Here is a 20302-nt window from a genome sequence, read left to right on the forward strand (position 1 = left end):
TTTTATAAAAAAGGCAAATTGTATGGAAGCCGTTGGACTTTACACTTATTTAAATAAAAATATTTTATTTTAAGTTGCTAATTTTGTCTTTTGAGCCGGCTTATTGCAAGCGGGAATTAAGTGTTAACTACTTAACTTTGTGATTTTTAACGAATATCTATATATATATATATATATATATATATATATATATATATATATATATATATATATATATATATATATATATATATATATATATATATATATAAAAGTTATTTTGTTTTCACTATCTATTGTGTGCATGTATGATTGATTTTGGACCAATCATTTTAGTTATTTTAAGAAAGTAATTAATGCATATTACATGTTGAAGATATAATGAATATTAATTACATCTTCAGCATTTAATATGTATTAATTACTTTTTTAAAATAACTAAAATGATTAGTCTAGAATCAATCATACATTCACACAATAGACAGTGAAAACATTTGAACCTAATTATATACATATAATATAGACTAATCATTTTAGTTATTTTAAAAAAGTAATTAATACATATTAAATGCTGAAGATGTAATTAATATTCATTATATCTTCAACATGTAATATACATTAATTACTTTCTTAAAATAACTAAAATGATTGGTCCAAAATCAATCATACATGCACACAATAGATAGTGAAAACAAAATAACTTATATATATATATATATATATATATATATATATATATATATATATATATATATATATATATATAGGAATAAGTTCTATGAAAAACAAATAACTAGGACAACATCTACCGGAACCAATAATCAAATGACACGTGTCCATTTATTTCTTCACAAGTAATGTATTGTGGAAGTTATTGTGGAAGTGATGTGTTGTCATGTTTTCATTGGTTCAAATATGTGTTGCCCTAATCATTCATTTTCCATATAACTCTTCCCTATATATATATATATATATATATATATATATATATATATATATATATATATATATATATATATATATATATATATATATATAGAGAGAGAGAGAGAGAGAGATGTAGATTCAAATGTTTCTCACATCTACTGTGTGTTAGATTGCACCAATAAGAATTCAATATTAATTATATGTATATTAAATGTTATCCATACTTATAAATCATTTTTATTGAAATTAATTAAATTCGTCATTAATGTCAACAATAATATTCTTTCAAAATAAATTCATATCTAGAAGAATGAGACTGTATTCCAGCAGAATGAGAGTGTATTCTGTATTCTAGTAGAATACACTCTTGTTCTTCATATTCCATGTAACTTAATTGTATTTTAAGTGAGTGGATCCTGAAACAAAATATGAACTCATATATAAAAACCTAGATGCGAATTTATTCTGAAATAATGTTATTGCTGAAATTAATGACAGATTTAATTAGTTTCCATAAAAAAAGAATTATACTTATGGATATCATTTAATATTCATATAATTATGAAAATCATTTATATCTATATTTATTTAATTAAATAATTATTTAATTTACTAAATTTCTATTGGTGCATTTTAGCACATAATAAATATAAGAAACAAAATAATATATATATATATATATATATATATATATATATATATATATATATATATATATATATATATATATATATATATATAGGGTTAGGATTAAATGTGAATTGTAATTATAGTGTGATTGTATGACTAAATTGTGTCCATTATATTAAATATAATTGAGGGTTAGAATCAATAATGGCATAATGGTAATTAAGTGTAAAAAATTAATTTCTATCAATATTGAGAGCTCCAGAAGGGTAAATTTGACGTTATGGTTTTAAACAAATTAGGAATGGAAAATTTGAAGGGTATATGTTACGTTTTAATTTGATTTTAATTTATTTCAATTGTGCCTAACATTTTTAAAGAATATAGTATTTTAAATGAATCTACAACAGTCAATTTTAATATGATTTCAATTGATTTCAATTGCACAGAGTATCGATTTCGCATATAATTCTTTAAGAATGCATAGATATATTATAACACATTTTTAAGGAATTTGAACCATTCTTTTACACGGTACTCACAAAATATATATCAAATTCATATATTACATTCTTTGAGAATAAAATAAATAACTTGTATAAGAAATTTCAGCCAATGATAATTTTCAATTATTTAGAATACAAGCATTCTTGAAGAAGGATTTATGAAAAAAAAATGATATAAAGGTCCGAAGAATTCAAGAATTCAAGTATTATTGAAGAATTGAATAATAAAAATAGATTTGCACGTTTGTAGCACCACAACCTTTATATACAACCAAAAAATTCATGTAGAATTTAAGCATTCTTCAAGAATGTTTGAAGAATACAATTCTTGAAAAAAATAATCTCTTTGAAGATACTTATGTGCTTCTTCCCTTTCTTTATAGTACTTTTTTGTACAATATACAACATTCTTGAAGAATAAATTAATTGTTTTGAAAATTAACTTTTCAAGTTAATTTTCTTGGAGATTGGTTTACCCGTTTTCCAAGTCTCAATTAAATTTTCATTCTTGAAGAATAATTGTTCTCACGTTGTCTCTCTTTTTTGACCTGCAAATTTTGCTCTCGAAAATTTTGGTTTGTGTTGAACTTCTGGAATCAAAATCATTTAATTCATAATGTCATCGCTCTTTCTTAACATAAAAAATTATAATCAACAAAATTCAACTTCCAGGCTTGACAACGTGAAGTGGTGAATATGATTTAAGATCACAAATATAGTTTTAAAAGGGGATAAATTTATATAAAATTTGTAACTAAAAACGTGATTTAAGGAAAATATATGACTTATTTTTTGGTTAGTAAAATAATTATATGTAAACTTCCAAAATTACCTTTTATTTTTTTATTAATCATTTATTGTTTTCTTAATTCTCATTGGTTCACACATTCATACAATAATTAAGGTTTATACATGAATCTAACTCTCTCTCTCTCTCTCTCTATATATATATATATATATATATATATATATATATATATATATATATATATATATATATATATATATAGCCAAGTTCTTTTAAGATTCAAAAGATTTATGATAACTTGCAAATTCATAATCAGTTCATCATTTTTCAAAACCAAAAACACTAATCATCTTTTAATTGTACGTCTAAGCCATATTTAGGTTTAAAAAAATTAACGATTTTTTATTTGGATTTTATGAAAAATATGAATTTATGCACAATCAACTGTCATTTGAACTATTGATAACACAACCAACAGTCATATGATTGTTGATGAACACAATCAACAGGCATATGGAAGTTGGATCGAGTGAGGACTCAAAAATAAATGAGGACTACGAGGATTGAAAAAAATAATATGTGAAGATTTGATTTTATTTATCATCAATATCTCGCAAGATGATATGACGTTTTAGTAATTATGTACGAGATATTGATAATTTCCGGCAAAATAATTATTTGGGTTAAAATGAAAAAAAGAAAAGAAAATAAACATGTGTGCATGTCCAACTCCCCTCCCCCCCCCCCCCCCCCCTCCTCTCTCCTCCTTTTTTTTTCTCTCTCTGCCATTTGCCCCCCCCCCCCCAAATGGCTGGTGAGTTTTTTTTTCATCCACTTTGTTTTTGCCATAATTTTTTTTCTTCTTTGAAAACAAATCTGAATAACCCAAACTTTTTAAAATTTAATTTTCTACCAAATGAGCATAATCATGAATATATATATATATATATATATATATATATATATATATATATATATATATATATATATATAATAAAAAGAAACCAGAAAAAAATTCTCCAAAAATCATGAAAATATGAGGATAGCTCTACTCATTATACTAGAGGCTTTATAAAAAGATTTTTTTTAAATAAAATTTTGAAGTGTTTATTTTTAATTTTAAAAAAATATTAGTTTTTTAAAAAAAAATGTTGAACATAATATGATCCAAAATGTGATAATTCAAAATATTTATGATTAAAAAAAACATTTGAATCAATTTGTTTATGATCCTTAATTTGTTATCATCTAAAAGTATTTACACTCACATATTTTATAATCATGCATTAGATCTTTTATGATTTAAAATTAAATGATTCAAAATATATAATGATCCGCACTTTTTTTTGAAAAAAAAAATTATTTAATTTAATATATTATTGATCTGAAATCACATGATTCAAAAATAATTTGATTTAAATTTTTGTGATCCAAAAAATTATGAACGAGAAATATTTTGACCTTTAATATTCTTCTTATTAAAATTTTATATTGTTAAATATTAAAAACTCAAACAGATATTTAGTTTAAAAAATAAAAAAAAAATAGTATCTTCAAGTATGTAGTAAAGATATTAAAAAATAATAATAATTAAAAAAAAGTAAATATAAAAAAACAAAAAAGTTAAAAAAAAAAAAGAAAGAAAAAGAAAGAAACATGAAAACCGACTATATAGCTCTTTAATTTTTAATTTTTTTTGATTTTTTAAATATAAAAATAAACGAAAATAAATAATAAAATTCACTTAAATGACATTCCATGGACGTTCGCCGAACGTGATTAAATCATCGAGTCCATATTAATTATAACGAACGTGGGTCGCATACGAACGCACCACAACCAAGTATTGTGTTTGACGTTTGTGTTCTTAACGAAATGGGTGGTAGAGAATTGTCCTCAAAGCCCCCACTATTTTTTGAGTTTTCACCGGAACCGGTATATATATATATATAGTAGTTGTATACCCGTACAATGCAACGGGATAAATATTTAAGGATGGAATCGATTCACTTCTTTCCTTGGCATAATACTAAAGAAGTGTGTATTTGGCTCTATAACACATTTTTTCAGTTTTTAGGTTTCATCATATCAGTTTTTTAACTTCTAGATTTTTTTAGATTTTTTGCTATTGTGTCATGTGTAATGTATATGCCTTTAAAATTAAGTAAACAAGTATTTGTTTTATTCAAGTAGTTGTTGAAAATTTATTTTTATTGGATGATTGTTTCGGTTTGAAAACATTTATTATTCGAAAGATAAATTGATGCATCGGGTATGAGATTTGCATTTGCTTGATTGTAGTACCAAAGCTTATCCAAATTGAAAACTAATTCCTTTTAATTTGTATGAAAACGTGTCATATTCATGAATCAATGATATTTGTCTTTAAATACCAAAGGGTCTTTGGGGTAGTTGTATTAGGAGTTAGCTGATAGGTTTCTTTCATCCAAAGGTCGGGGGTTCAAGTCTCGTTTGAGACAAAACGTGTATATTTAGGAGTAAAGTTAACAGGTAAATATGTAAGAGTTTCCATGAAATTTATAGTAATGTAATTTAGATGACGTTGTTTGCCTTATATTAATAGAAAAACTGGACAATCAACGAAACAAGAGAATGGTGTTCCCTCCTTCCTCCATATCGATTATTCCATCATTCATCTTCTTCCTTATTTGTTTCCTCTCTAAATCGGCATGGAAATGTCTATTCTCTCTCCAACCTCCATAAATCTCCAATGATCATCTTCTTTCCCTCTATTTCCCATTTTCCCTCCATAACCATGTGGGACATGACATGCCGACACCACTCCAACAACCCTAAAATCATTACAAATTTATCATTTCATATTAGAGATTAAATTTAAATAAATTAGTGAAAATTAATTAAAATTTGAAGTTCAAATATAAATAAGATAGTAGAATGAAATATTATTCGCTAAATGAGATTAATTCTATGAAACCCAAAATAAAAATTTTAAGGCATAATTCGTAAATTTATCTAATAAAAAAACCATAATACTAACGACAAACGAAAATTAAAAGACATACTTGAATTCTAGAAAAAGAATAGTAATTTTTTTAAAAATATTACACACCATCTTCACATCTTGTAACGAAAATCTTTCAATTTATGGTGTTTGTGATACTCATTTTTTATTGCGTTTAAAAGTTCTTTGTTAGAAACTTCGGGCTCACAGTATTCATCTTGTGGGTGAAAATAAGATTAAATTATTTCACTTTCTCTTGCATATCTTTCCAGTTTGAAACAATTTTATGTGTTGAACGATCTGAACCCCCAAGTTGTTAATTAAAATAACATTAAACTCTTTCATCATTCTTTGCTCTGGCCAATGTCACTTCTTTGATTTTGGATCATCCTGCGAATACAACTGGCATAGGATGACATCAATTTCCAACTTGTTACGTAAAAACGAAATTTGGTCTGACCCAAAGACTTTAGTGAATATGTTTTTCGACTGATGCTCAGACCAAATAGCAACGGTTTTTATTTATCCATTGTTTGCACGTTTTCGTACGATGTAACAGTCCATTTCCACATGTTTCGTGTGTTCGTGACATATCGGGTTGTTAACAATATGTCTTGTTGCCCCATCATTGCATATTAACGGTGTAGCTCCTACATGTATTGCGTCTAGTCACAAAGCAACCATTATAGCCACAACACTTCACAAGTAGTGTTTGCCATGACTCGATATTCCTCCCTAGAGAGGATCTAGATACTACACTATGCCTTTTCATCCTCCAAGAAATGAGTGAACCACCGATACTTATGAAATAACATGTACATGACCTTTGTGTGGAAGAACAACTTAGCCAACTTGCAAAATAGTAAGCCACAAGTTCCAAATTTCATGTAGAAGGCAAGAATAAACCTTAACCCAAAGTAGTCTTCAACTAGCAAATGACTTTAAATGTTGAATCTATATGAGACTGTCAAGGCTTGCTTAAGAACTAACTGAAGTGATTAACACTAAATGATATATATGGTCGAGTTACAATAAGGAAAAACGACTGCTCCACCTAACGTATGTATATATTGATACATCTACTTTTGTACTTTCATCTTCTTTTTGTAATTGAAGGATATGTTCCATAGGGAATGTACTAGGTTGACATGCTTGATCATCCGGTCTTCAAGAATGTCCAAAGTATATTTTAGTTGATTGGTTACGTAACCTTGTGGAGACCTCTCAACCATGATCCCAAAAAATATTTGAGTGATCATCCGGTCTTCAAGAATGTCCAAAGTATATTTTAGTATATTTTAGTTGATTGGTTACATATCCTTGTGGAGACCTCCAATGTCCAAATTATATTTTAGTTGATTGGTTACATAACCTTGTGGAGACCTTTCAACCATGATCCCAAAAAATATTTGAGTGGGCCCAAGTCTTGGAGACAAAACTATATTTGTAAGTTATATTTTACTTCTTTAGTTTTGTATACATAAATGAGAGCAACCATGTGAATCGTTGCAGTCCTAAAAATGAATATGGAGAGATACACTTTTGAGTGTTGGAAATTGCTACTAGTAAGTGCCTTAGTGAAGTTTTGATATGAATTTTCTGAAGGTTTGTTGTAAACCATAAATTGATTTTTGCAACTTACTGACACAGTGTTTGAATGTTGGAAATTAGTACTATTTAGTAGGGGTGATCATTTGGACCGGCCCGGACCGGACCGACTCTTGGACCGGACCGGTTATGGAGAATTTTGTGGACCATAGACCGGACCGGATGAGTCGTGTCCGTGTCCGTGTCCGTGTCCGGGTCCAGGTCCGGGTTTTTCGGTTTTTGGACTCGTTTGGACCGGTACAACTTTAATTGCTTAGAGTATAATAAGTAATCTACATTGATGTATAATATTATAACTTGCAAAATTAATATGTTTCCGTTTCACGCCTAACTAATCTACATTGATGTATAATATTATAACTTGCAATTTGCAAAAATTAATTTTCCAAATAAAAGCAACTAACATATAAATCAAGTTCACCAACAAAAGTTAAACAATTTTAAGACAAACATACAAAAGTATTACCATAACAACAAAAATCATAGTTTAAACTTTAAAATCAATCAAACTAACAAATTTCATAAACTCATAATCTAATCTTCCATTGGCCTCTTCCCCATATCATTGTCATCCATATGTAACATATTTAAAGCTTGTGCAATCTCTACATAAACATAAATGAAAATGTTGTTAGTATTTAATAAAAAGTAATAATTGTATAAAAAAAGAATAAAGATTGTAATTTTTTTTTACCCAAAGCTATATCATCATCGTTCAAGATGTCATCAACGTTGTCAACTATCGGATTTGTAAACTTTATCACCCAATCTTGGGTGCATAACAAAGCTTCAACTATCAATGTCGATAAACTAGTTTGATACTCACTTACAACTCTACCACAAGTGCTAAACGCGGACTCGGAATTATAGTATAAAATAATACTAAAAAGCTGAAATATTTCAGCTTTGATAGCTCTACATTGAAGGATTGTAACTCAATGAATATAATACCAAAATAAACAAAATTATAGTCTAAATTCATCTACAAATTGTAAACTAAATGTTAGAAAAAACCGTAGGTCAATCCGACTTAAAACGAATGAGTTATGGGTGTTTAAAAAACGTCACAGCTTACAAAATGTTGCTGAAAAGCTGAATTTTTTCAGCTTTGATAGCTCTAATTTGAAGAATTGAAACACGGTAAATATAATACCAAAATAAACAAAATTATAGTCTTTATTATCTACAAACTGTAAACTAAATGTTGGAAAAAACTGCATGTCAATCCGACTTAAAACGAATGAGTTATGTGTGTTTAAAAAACGTCACAAAAATCTTAATCATGTCCAACCGGTTCTAAACCCGGTAAAAACTGGACCGGACCGGAAAAAAACCGGACCGGACCGGACCGGCGAGAAATCTTAGAACCGAGAACCGGCCCGGGGGTCCAAAAAAAGGTCCGGTCCGGTTCGGTCCGGTCCACTGGTCCAAATGCTCACCCCTACTATTTAGTATTTTCATATACACCTCTTCGTCATGATCACCATGTAAAAGGAGTTGTTCGCGTCCGGTTGGTGTAGCTCATATTGCTTCTTGAAGACAACAACTAAGGCACATCTAACTGTCACAATTTTTGCCACCAGAACAAAGGTCTCATGAATGTCAACGTCTTCAATTTGGGTAAAACTTTTTGCCACCAAGCCTTATATTATAGTTCTATCTCCCCATTTGGCTTGTATTTGAAGTTATTAGGAAAAAAAGTTAATTTAGAAAAATCATCACATTTTTTTTATCATAAATTGATCAGAACGCAAGCGTTTAACGAAAATTTGGATTTTGCAAATACACTTGTGAGTTGTGACTTGGTAATGAGCCCTATCACGTTATACTTGTGGCTACTTTTAAAAAAAAATTAAGATGACAAGGACATGTAAAAGAGTATTACAAATAATTTTTCAGGTAAGTTTACATCAAAAAAACGATTTTTTTTCTTCAAATATACCTAATAGAATCATGTGTTTTCTTCAAATATACTTAACAGAACAAAATGGGAAATTAATTTCAGTGAAATCAAAACGTCAAATATTTGGCTTTCTCTTGAACCATGACCACTTTTTTGTTAACCATGAAAGTGAATACACTAAAAGGCTCTAATTTCGTGGACAGTTTTTTCATTTTTCAGAATCATAAACGCTTATCCTATCTTATATTCTATGAAGTTTACAACTTTCTAAAAACATTAAAGAAAAAAAATTTTGTTTTCAAAACACAAAGCCAAAAAATTAGCTTTTATTTTATTTTTAGCAAAAAAACAAAATAGCGTAAATTTGAATTTACTTACCATATATATAAAACGGAAAACCCTAATTAAGTTACTAAAGAACTGTGAACACAAAACCAAAGGGAAGATCGCCAATAACGTATAAATAAAGCGTTTAAAGATCAAGTATGAGTGTTAGCCCTACTTTTATAAAGGAAAAAAAAAGGTGAATCACATTTAATATACTATTATATTATATTTAAGAAATCTAAAAACAGACATATTACTTAACCAGAATAGAGATGCTTTGAAGTTGGAGAAAGGGAGGGGTTGGGGTTGGGATTGGGGTTGGGGGCAATGTTAAAAGGAAAAAGGAAAAAGGAACAAGAACAAATGCCAGTTGACCCTTTGTTGGAACAGTGGGCAAGCCAAGCCAAAGGGCTGAATGGTGAGGGATACAAACAAAATACTAGTTTAGTTTAGTTAGTACCATTTTTTATTTTTGTTTTGTCCTCTATTTGGGACTACTTTTGTCTGTGGTCCTTAATTTATTCTCTACTTCTTCTTCAATATATATATATATATATATATATATATATATATATATATATATATATATCAAGATCAGATGACCTTACCACTCACCACACCATTTGGATTCCATTTGTTTGACTTAAAATTGCAAGAGAATCAAGCTAGCTTATCTGAGCATCTGGTTTGACCAACTTGGCAAAGCCCCACAATATCCCTGCATCATGGAATAATACCCAAACTGACCCCAACCTTATGATGACTAAAGGGCAAAATGTGGAATACATATTATATATTAAGGTTGCCCATCCCATCCACCTAAACCGTATCACTATCTCTAAGCATATTGTTTGTTGATAGGAGGGAGTATGGAATAAGAAGTGCATGATAAAAGTAGTAAAAGACAAGTAGGATTTAGTTTTAGAATTTAGAGAGAACATTAACAAATAACAGCTGTTTGGTGTTTTGTTGAAATCTCAAATGGTGAATTAGGAGTTAGGAGTTAGGAGGAGCGAGCATTAATAGGCATCATGTAAAGACCTCGACTCTCTAGCAGCTTAATTGCTGCAGAGGGACTTGTTTCCATCAAATTTCCAAGCATCTCTTCCAGTGGTCCACTAGCTGTAGCAGTCTTTTCATCAACAAGGTAAGCACCATATCCCTGTCCATTGTAATTATTATATAATTATAATTATTATTTTATTTCACCACGATTGTTTTTATTTTATGAAGAGGGTATTCTCGTCTTTTTGCACTGACAAGCATTAATACCTGTCCTGTCCCATCTTTTTTTTTTTTTTTTTGACTGAAACATAAATAAAATTTGTAATTTTTGTCCCAGTTCCAGAGGGTGTTTGGGATTGCCTTTTGAAACAACTTATTAACTTATTGGCTTTTTGTTCAAAAAGCCAATAAGTTAAAAAAAAAAAAAAAAAAAAAAAAAAAAAAAAAAAAAGTGTTTGGATAGGAGAAAAGGACTTTTCAATTTGGCTTCTTAGTAAGGTTGAAAAAACAGGTTACAAATACCTGGTTTTTTGGAAAAGACGTAAGTCAATAAGTTATTTTTTGGGTCATTTTACATATTTAAGCTAGCCAAACACTTTTTAACTCATTGACTTTTCCCACTATAAAAGCCAATCCAAACACTTTTTTTAAAAACTCCTTTTGAAAAAGTCCTTTTAAAGTTTAAAAAGCAGTCGAATACATACCAAATACAAGACCATTTTTATTGCTAGACATAGACATACCTCAAGGTAAGTTAAGTGATTGGAAGTTGGTTCCCCTACCAATCTGTTCTGACTCAATTCCTGCACCATTTTGAGGGATTTAAAACTCATGATTTTCTAATATTCACCCGACTGGGTTAACAGAAAGAAACTAGACCACTTTTATTGTACATACATGGCAATCAATCATCTTATAAGAGTTTAGGGGTTTTGTTAAGTTGCAAGACAACAGTCTCTCACCTTCATATGAAGCTGCAAATACTTTATATACTCTATGCAGTCATCAACTATGTTTGTTTTGTTTCCCTGCAGAAAAAATGGCGATTAAATGAAATGGGGGTTGCTTTTGGACAAATGTAACAAACTTTGACCTAATTTCATTCTTCTTCCTTCATCTTCATAAAAGGGACAAACATCAAATTATAAAATATTGTGTGTCACTCAGTTGCATAAATTTGTAAAAGTTTTACATGATTAAGGATTTAACTAATTGCCGCGTCATATAGAAACCCATTGCATATTTCATCTAAAAAAATCATTTTTTTGCACAAACTGGGAAAAGGTGAAATGCTGTTTGCATAAATGCACATTTGACCCAACATTTAAACAGCATAACACATTAACACCCATCCATATTACTACCTCTTTGGGCTGTGGAAGCAAATCCTCCAATGCATCTAGTGATGCTGCAATCCTTGTTCTGCGACGCTGAAAAGTAGAAAAAATAATAAACTCAAAAGCATTTTTATTTGGACATGGTAACAGTGATCAGAAAAGAAAACAAATTGGTATTGTATTTGTAGGTGTGATAATATAATCTGGCTAATATGAACCAGACTTACACGATCTGCATCAGTGGCCTTCTGTCTCATATATGTCCTGCGTGATGTGGTGATGCCTGACATGTTTGGCTTGTGTTGAGCAGCAGTATCTAGCCCTTGCTTCTGTCAAGGATAATGAAATAGCTGAATATGATATTAATGTAAATATGTAATGATCATAAAAATGTATACACATAGATAGATGTGTTCATGTCTGACATCATGTAGTACTAGAGACAACTTGACTTTTTTAAGTGACCTGATAGCATATTTGATGTTGTGTGTTTCTGAAATTGTTCGCCAGTATTTCTTCATGTTGACACCTTGATTGTCTTACCTGTTGACATATGACATAATGTTGTATGAAATGCATAAGAAAAGATTCATGATATGGCAATCAATCATTATGAATATACACGTATGTGGGTCTACCTGATGGGCTTCCATGCTGAGAAAAGACTCTTCAGATGTAAAACTGCATCCGATTCCATTAGTGTCATGTGGTATTTCTCCTTGCATATCAGAGATCCCATTTCCTACAAGATACTCAACATAGTATGGAGGCATCTGCTGGTATCCAATCCATTGAGGAGCAGAGTAGCTATCACAGTCTTCTGCTTTAGTTATGTGCTGATACAAACTACTTTCACCTAAATGAGGTGCATAATTGAAATTTCCTTCTAAAGTAGATGAGGACAACTGCAAATCGCAATCATTTTGAACAACATGTTCATCCATACTTATCCAGAGAGAAAACTGCATGGATGACAATTGTTAAAATCAACTGCATTAGCAAAGGGCCAGGCTTCTATAGTAAAGAAAATAACTACAGTTCATATCAACAAAAAGAAAATGTAAACAATATGAAATTTCACATTGAGCAGTTCATCTGGAAATGTGAAATCTAACTAACCCCCATATCATTGAAGCTATGAGGGGACATTCAACCCGTTGGAGACAGCTTAAGCAGTCATAATTACTGCTAGAATAGCAGTCAAGTGTCTATAAAAAACTTTGCAGACGGAGGGGTTACTCCTTTGCTGTAAACTTATTGTTCAAATCACAAGTTTTCTCGTTTTTTATTCAAAGATAAACTATATCAAACACCCAAATCATTGAAAAACTTATGAAATTTAACATTTCTCATGTACGACATGTAGCTTCTTATTAAACGCAGGAAGTATTTAATTTGACATATCGTTAACTACGTGCAAAAAAGAAGAACAGGTACCAATTTTATTATCAAGAAGAAATACGATTCTGCATTAAAACAATAAAAAGGTAACGATTGGACTGATACGAATGTATAAACACAAGTGATGATGTGAAAACAATCTTCAGTAAAGTGGAAGTGAAGCAGAAATTAAGAGATTAACGGAGAGAAGCTTACGGAGTACTGATATTTTAGGGTTTTAGTAGAAATGTGGAGTGGGATTTTGGGGATTCGAATGTTACAAGTTACAACAATCGTCAATCGGTCGCCGGTGTTCTTCTGTGTGTTTCTGTTCGTACATGCAACAAAGTATGCCCAGCGCATGAGTGATGAGACCACGCTTATTTTTAATAGAATAAAAATACTTTATATATCATATATTAATTTTTATAATTATATAGATTATAATATTTTTACAACTTCTTTTTTGTATCATCAATATTATCCCAAATATATCTTTAAATCTTTAAATATTATTAAAAGAGAAACTTTGTGACATCATTTTCAATAATCAGGGTCATTGATTGTGTTTCATTCATATATTTTCTACCGTTAGATAGTTATGCTGACATCATCATTTGGTCAATCTTTTTTTTTTGTTCCACCAATTTTATGAAAAATATTAATGACAATTACTTTTAACATTAGAAAATCTACTAATTACAATTAAATCTAACCAAAAATAAAATTATTTTTAAAATTAGGAAATCTATTAATGACATTTAAATCTCACCAAAAATAAAATTAATTTTAAAATTAGGAAATCTATTAATGACAATTAAATCTCACCAAAAATAAAATTATTTTTAAAATTAGAAAATTTATTAATGACATCATCATTTGGTCAACCCCGCCCTTCATTATCCGTTTCTTTTGTTCTGGTTTGAAAATCATGAACACAGTCATTATTTTCTTTTCAATTTATTGCAGGGAAGAAAATATGAAGATCAATGGTGCTGGAAGTTACATAATAAAGATTCTTCCACTAATTTCAATGTTGCGTACATCTTCTTTCATAGCGATTCTATCGATTCTCCCTTCTACGACCTCGAATCCAGATACAATTTTTCTTGCCATGTCTCTATGTGCAAACAATCCACAATCTTATCTCTTTGATTCCTCCTTATGTAACCTCAAATCCCTTTCATCTTATGATCACAACCGCAAGCACTAATCTATTTCGTCTATTTCCCTTTCTTCATATTTCTTGCGTTTCACCTTAGGGCTCTCCTTCTTCCACTCAGTTATTTGTTTCTCCGCACAACGACTTATAATTGATTTGTTATGTTTCAATTTCTGGTGTTTATTTCTAAATTTTGATTAAAAAAACCTAATTTCTACCCTTGCTTTCAAGAATTAAGGGAATCGCCGCTCCTTCTTCGCCTCCCTCTTTCTATCTGTTGCAGAAACTAGAAAGACGACATACACACACAATTAACGCGTTCGTCTTTTTTATTTATTCATAGGTTTGCTTTCTACATCACTCCAACCTATTGCTTTGCATTTTATACTATTTTTGTTACTGTTTTCTTCTTTTCCCTCATTTTTTTCACCATTTTTTCTCTCTCTCTCTCTCTCTCTCTCTCATATATATATATATATATATATATATATATATATATATATATATATAGTTTCTATGTGCTTACTTTTTTCTTCAAGACTATCTTGATGTTGAGTGGCAAATAGATAATGAAAAAAAGTTTAGTGACTAAATATGAACAAAATCGAAAGTTCGTTTCCCTCTAAAAAAGTTCAATGATTAAATGTGAACAAACTTCCTCTTGTATTATGTTTTAGCAAATTATTTATTTTTGTTAAATTCTATCAACATTTGTTGATGAAGAAAGTTTATAATCATTTTTCGATTATAAAAAAGAGGAGATATTTAGATATGAAAATTCGAAAGTTGAATTTTTCATATTATGCTAACTTGAAGACCGAAGTGACCTCAAAGTATTTGAAGTTTATGAAATGATTCGACTGGAGATTCGGAAGTGATTTCGGTTCATGATGGGTTTGGACTTATTGAAGATTTTTGGAGTGTGCATAAATGCTCAAATTTTGGGTAATTTTTTGGAGAATGAGAAATCCCTAATTACCTTTTGATGCTCGGTTTGTATGGTCTCACATTCTATAACCCAAATTGAAAAGTCATGGAAGAATTGAAGATTTGATGTTTATCTCTACATGTGTCACGTTTGAGGCTCGATTCGTGAAGTTGCTCGAGTTTGGAAGATTTGAAGCGGGTCATCCATTCCTAACTTTGAGGGGGAGAATGTTGGGTACAAAGTTATCCATGTATGACTTTGTAAATTGTTTGACTTTTGTATACTCACTTGCATGTGGTAAAGTAGCCTTGTGACATGATATATATATATATATATATATATATATATATATATATATATATATATATATATATATAGAGAGAGAGAGAGAGAGAGATGGAAAGACCTATATATAAGGTGAGTTCATACCACATGTAGAGGTATGCTTGAGAGATGTAACATCGAGAGTGTTAGTGTGTTAATTATGTATATTTAGATCTAGATCCTTTTTTGTAAACACCTTTCATAATCAAATGCATCTATTAAACACCCAAATCACCGTGTTCTTTGTGTGTTCTTTAATTCCACATGTCAAACCAATGGTCATAATTCACATGAGTGAGAATGATTAGTTGTTTTGTAAAAGCAAAACCGGATTGGAAATTTTGATTTTTTATTTTGGAAAATACAAAAGCATTGTTTTTTTTTTCGGTTTCGTTTTTTCGTAGATTTCTTCATCAACAAATGTTGCTAGAATTTTACAAAAATAAATAATTTGCTAAAACATAATACAAGAGGAAGTTTGTTCACATTTAGTCATTGAACTTCTTTAGAGGGAAACAAACTTTCGATGTTGTTCATATTTAGTCACTAAACTTTTTTTCGTTATCTATTTGCCACTGAACTATTGAAACTGTACACATTTTACCCTTATGACCGGCAACAATCGGTCATAAAGGTAAAATGTGTACAGTTTCAATAGTTCAGTGGCAAATAGATAACGAAAAAAAGTTTAGTGACTAAATGTGAACAAAGTCAAAAGTTAGTTACCCTTACAAGTTATTATCCTTTTTTTTATGGCACGCTACTTCAATGTCATCTCAATTTTACCACACTTTTATTGTTTTTTGCCACACAAAAAATGGTCACCACGACATGTCATATTAATTTTTTTTATTTAAACAATTTAATTTAAATAAAACTTAAAATTACATTAACTATAATAAAAAAAAATACATAGCAAAAAATAAAATCTTAAAAACACAAAAAAAAAATAACTAAAACATGCTAAAAGAAGTTGTCATCGGAGAATTCGTCTTCCGAATCATCTACCGGATCAATGTTTTTAACTCCGTAAATATGTTCCACTAAGTCTATAGTTTATAGAAAGATAGTGACATGTTTCATTGTTATGTATCTTAATTCTTCTTTCAATGTACTATTCGTCATCGATATATATATTAGAAGTGTCTTGGGAATGGTCTTGTTTTCGTCATACTCACATATCGCTTTCATTCGTCTTTTATAATCATCTTATGTAATATGATACATGCATATATTTCATCTTTAAGTTTTCTCTCATAAAAATAAAGTGTCGGCTTTTTTCCGTATGTGTCAACGTTTCTTAGGAGCTCCAAAGGTTCGTTCCACATATTTTCTAGCTCTCTCTTAAGGTTTCTTAAAGTTTTAATAGTTTAGTATCATTTTGACTTGAAAGTGACTTAACAAATACAACATACTTTGGATAAATCTCATCAAAGTAGTCATGCATCAAACGTTGATAGGCAACTTCAAAAACTCACTTTATATATTTTTATGATTTTCGTTGAGAACTTTTGGCTTCATTGTTGCGTAAAGCGTCATACGTTGTTTGTAATGCTTTACCAACCTCTATCATAGCTTACAACAAAACTTGAAATGTTTCCAAAGAGGAAGATGAAGACATTTTAAGTGAATTTGAGAGAAAGTATAATTATTGGTTTGGTTTAAAATGATAAAGATGGTTGGTATTTATGTAGATTAAAAAAATTAAATGAAAAATAATTGTAAGGAGAGAGAGAGAGAGAGAGAGAGAGAGAGAGAGAGAGAGTAAGTGAGTGAAAAAGAGATGTGTTTTAATTATGCACTAACATTTTTAATATTTATAATCCAATCTAATTTTACCAGCTAAAGTACAATTAGGCAATGTATCTAGTCGCGTAGTAGTATAGTAAAGTAAGTAAGGAGTCAAACACGAGGAACATAATTTCTAACAAGAAAATAATTACTACTAATTAAACTAAAGAAAATAACTATGATTTGGGGAGGGGGGGTATCTAATTTTGCAAGTTCAGAAAAAAAAATTAATTTCAACCAAACAGTTAACTAAATTACTTTTAACTAAAGCAAACAAAACAGAAAACAATTTTTGAACCAAGATTAAAAAGCATTTTCTTTTAGTTTCAAATCCACCATTTTTCATATGGTTGATTTCTAATGGATTAAATATACCAATGTATGAAGTTACTACTTTGTAACGTCCCAAAAATTCGGAGTAAATTTTTCATTTTAATAACACTGTTTCATATAACATTCCATTCATAAAATAATTCGATGTGAAAAATAGTATTTAAACATCAGAGTAAAAATCACGATTAATCAAATGTGGAATAAAGTCTGGGGGATGTTGTGCAGTCATGTCGGGCCCTTCCCTTTTGAACCGGAAGTACCTGAAACCATAAATATGAAACCATAAGCACAAGGCTTAATGAGTTCCCCAAAATACCGCATACCATACATATACGTCAGCTCAAGGTTGTACCGGGTCTATTTCACCCTGAGTCTATTTCAACTCAAATGTCAGCTTAAGGTTTTACCGGGTCTATTTCACCCCCAATTCTATGTCAACTCAATCGATATTTTTCAACCGTACGAGTCTATTTCACCCCACATACATATAGCAAACATGCATACAGGCGTACAACAAGAGTCACAAAAGACAACACGAGCATACAACCCTAATATACTCCAGTATAGTGAGCAAACTCACATCAGTCCAGAGATAACTTAATCACACACATTGTTGCTGTCGGGCTCCTCACACTGAACACATCTAAATTATCCCTGATTAATAATTAAGGCAATTTCCCAAAGTCCAAGGTCCAGATCATACTCTATCATATTAATGGGTAAAAGACTATTTTACCCGTCCCACATTTGACCCAACAACTCATGGCCCAAAAACCAGAAGACCCAAGGCCAAAAAATAGCCCATTATGGCACCTTGGTGTGTACGCCCCACGTACTACTCCAGTACGCCCAACATACGGTGCAAAAATCCAAAAACTCCATTTTTAGGTCTTATCCCTTTAATACCAAATGTCCAAATCCTCAAGTTCAAGCCTAATGGACGTCGAGAGTCTTAAAGTTCCTGACTTTATGACCTATCATGACTTAATAAATCCCAACACCCAACTAAGTTTCCTAACATAATAAATGACCAAGGACTCACTTAAAAATGCTTGATCCATTAAGACTTTACATCCAAGGCTTAGATCTTGTTATAATGGGTGTCTTAATCAATAAAGTTATCAACTTTATGCCTTTGCATGGCTCCAAGAAACCCAAAACCCAGATCTAGTCTACTAGCTTCACCAAGAGGTCAACAACTCATGCATGGTTGCCATCAAGATGCAAACTTTATGAACAAGGGACCTCACAACATCAAAATGAACAACCTAAAACTTTTGGAGTGGCATTTACTCTCAAGAATCAACTCATGGGACCAAAAAGCACAAAAACCCACTCACAAGCAAGATCTAACAAATGAACCATCAAGTTTGAGACTTTTTACCTCCAGAAGATAGATCAAGGTGAACAAATCTTGAATCTACAAGCTCCAAGACAACCAACACTTCTCCAATGAGTTCTTCTTCTTCTTCCAAATGCACCAAAAACCCACCAAAATCATTCAAAGGCTCAATAATCTTTCAAATAAGGCTAGGGTTTTGAGGAAGCAACTTAAGAGGATGGAGGATGAAGGTAAGGAGGGTTGGAAATGAGTTGAGGCCTTCAAATAGGGTCCAAGACCCAAAATTAGGGTTTGAGTATGGGTCGCGTACGCCCAACATACTCCTGGTACGCCTAGCGTACCAGGTTGTCCTCCGTGATCAATCCTACCAAATACGCCCTATACGCCCAACGTACTCGGCTTAACCCAAAATTTTTGTAACTTCAAACGGTCTTAACTTCCACATACCTAATCCATTTTCATCGTTCTTTATATGCTCGGAAAGGTAATGAGAAATTCTACAATCTCATCTAATCTCCTTCAACTTAAAATTATCCGAACTTAAATCTTAAATTCAATAAAAGGTCTGAACCATCATTTTTACCATTATACCCTCGAGCTCCAAAGCACAAACCAAACTCTTGGATCACATAATCTACATTACCCACTTCCAAATGGGTCTAAACCTCTCTTTCCTCAAAGCCCGAAGCCTCATGATAGTTGATCTTCGGGTTACGACCTCGAATTAAGAAACGACTCGAAACAGGGTGTTACAACTCTCCCCCATTTAAATTAGATTTTGTCCTCGAAATCATTCCTTACTACTTCCTCTGCCATCCTAATCGATCATGCCTGTACTATAAGGCATCTAAGGCCCAATATGGACCATGAACACCTAACATGGCCTTAGGCGCAAAAATGTCCTGTTACAACAAGTAGGCCTGAGGCCTAACCTAAACAAGTCCAAAATCCCAACACTAATCGAGCCCAAAAAATTTCTAAGCCCAAAGACTGCATACGTGTGGTGTACATGACTCGGACGCCCAGCGTATGCTAATGACCATTCGGAGTCGGGACACTGACCCAGTACGCGCAACGTACTCTAGAGTACGC

The 20302-nt window shown here is 30.8% G+C and overlaps 1 protein-coding gene and 2 long non-coding RNA genes across 3 annotated transcripts; 1 reads left to right on the top strand and 2 right to left on the bottom strand.

Annotated features, from left to right (window-relative positions):
- Window positions 1–7794: 7794 nt before the first annotated feature.
- Window positions 7795–9792, bottom strand: LOC145073893 (uncharacterized). The gene is made up of 2 exons (XR_013691591.1): window positions 8073–9792; window positions 7795–7983 (listed from the first exon to the last, which is right to left on the bottom strand). It is a non-coding gene; the product is annotated as an uncharacterized LOC145073893 (long non-coding RNA).
- A 711-nt stretch (window positions 9793–10503) lies between these two features.
- On the bottom strand, window positions 10504–13699 carry LOC145074854 (uncharacterized). The gene is made up of 8 exons (XM_079021178.1): window positions 13547–13699; window positions 12589–12912; window positions 12416–12493; window positions 12178–12279; window positions 11978–12043; window positions 11576–11641; window positions 11357–11416; window positions 10504–10770 (listed from the first exon to the last, which is right to left on the bottom strand). Exons 1-8 carry the CDS (start codon window positions 13691–13693, stop codon window positions 10612–10614), a joined length of 1002 nt encoding a protein of 333 aa, XP_078877304.1. The 5' UTR covers window positions 13694–13699; the 3' UTR covers window positions 10504–10611.
- LOC145074855 (uncharacterized) lies at window positions 10616–12449 on the top strand. Its single transcript, XR_013692140.1, has 2 exons — window positions 10616–10755; window positions 11648–12449. It is a non-coding gene; the product is annotated as an uncharacterized LOC145074855 (long non-coding RNA).
- Window positions 13700–20302: the final 6603 nt, after the last annotated feature.

The sequence above is a fragment of the Lactuca serriola genome, chromosome 9 (genome assembly GCF_051521515.1).
Source record: "Lactuca serriola cultivar US96UC23 chromosome 9, Lser_US96UC23_V15, whole genome shotgun sequence".
In the NCBI taxonomy this organism is placed as follows: domain Eukaryota; kingdom Viridiplantae; phylum Streptophyta; class Magnoliopsida; order Asterales; family Asteraceae; genus Lactuca; species Lactuca serriola.

Bases quoted from the DNA above. Each gene is read 5' to 3' on its own strand.
- LOC145074854 (XM_079021178.1), bottom strand. From the start codon at position 13,693: ATGCGCTGGGCATACTTTGTTGCATGTACGAACAGAAACACACAGAAG. The intron at 11,642-11,977 runs GTAGTAATATGG...TTTTTTCTGCAG, and splicing joins TGCTTCCACAGCCCAAAGAG to GGAAACAAAACAAACATAGT. The intron at 11,417-11,575 runs GTGAGAGACTGT...AAAATGGTGCAG, and splicing joins ATTTGCAGCTTCATATGAAG to GAATTGAGTCAGAACAGATT.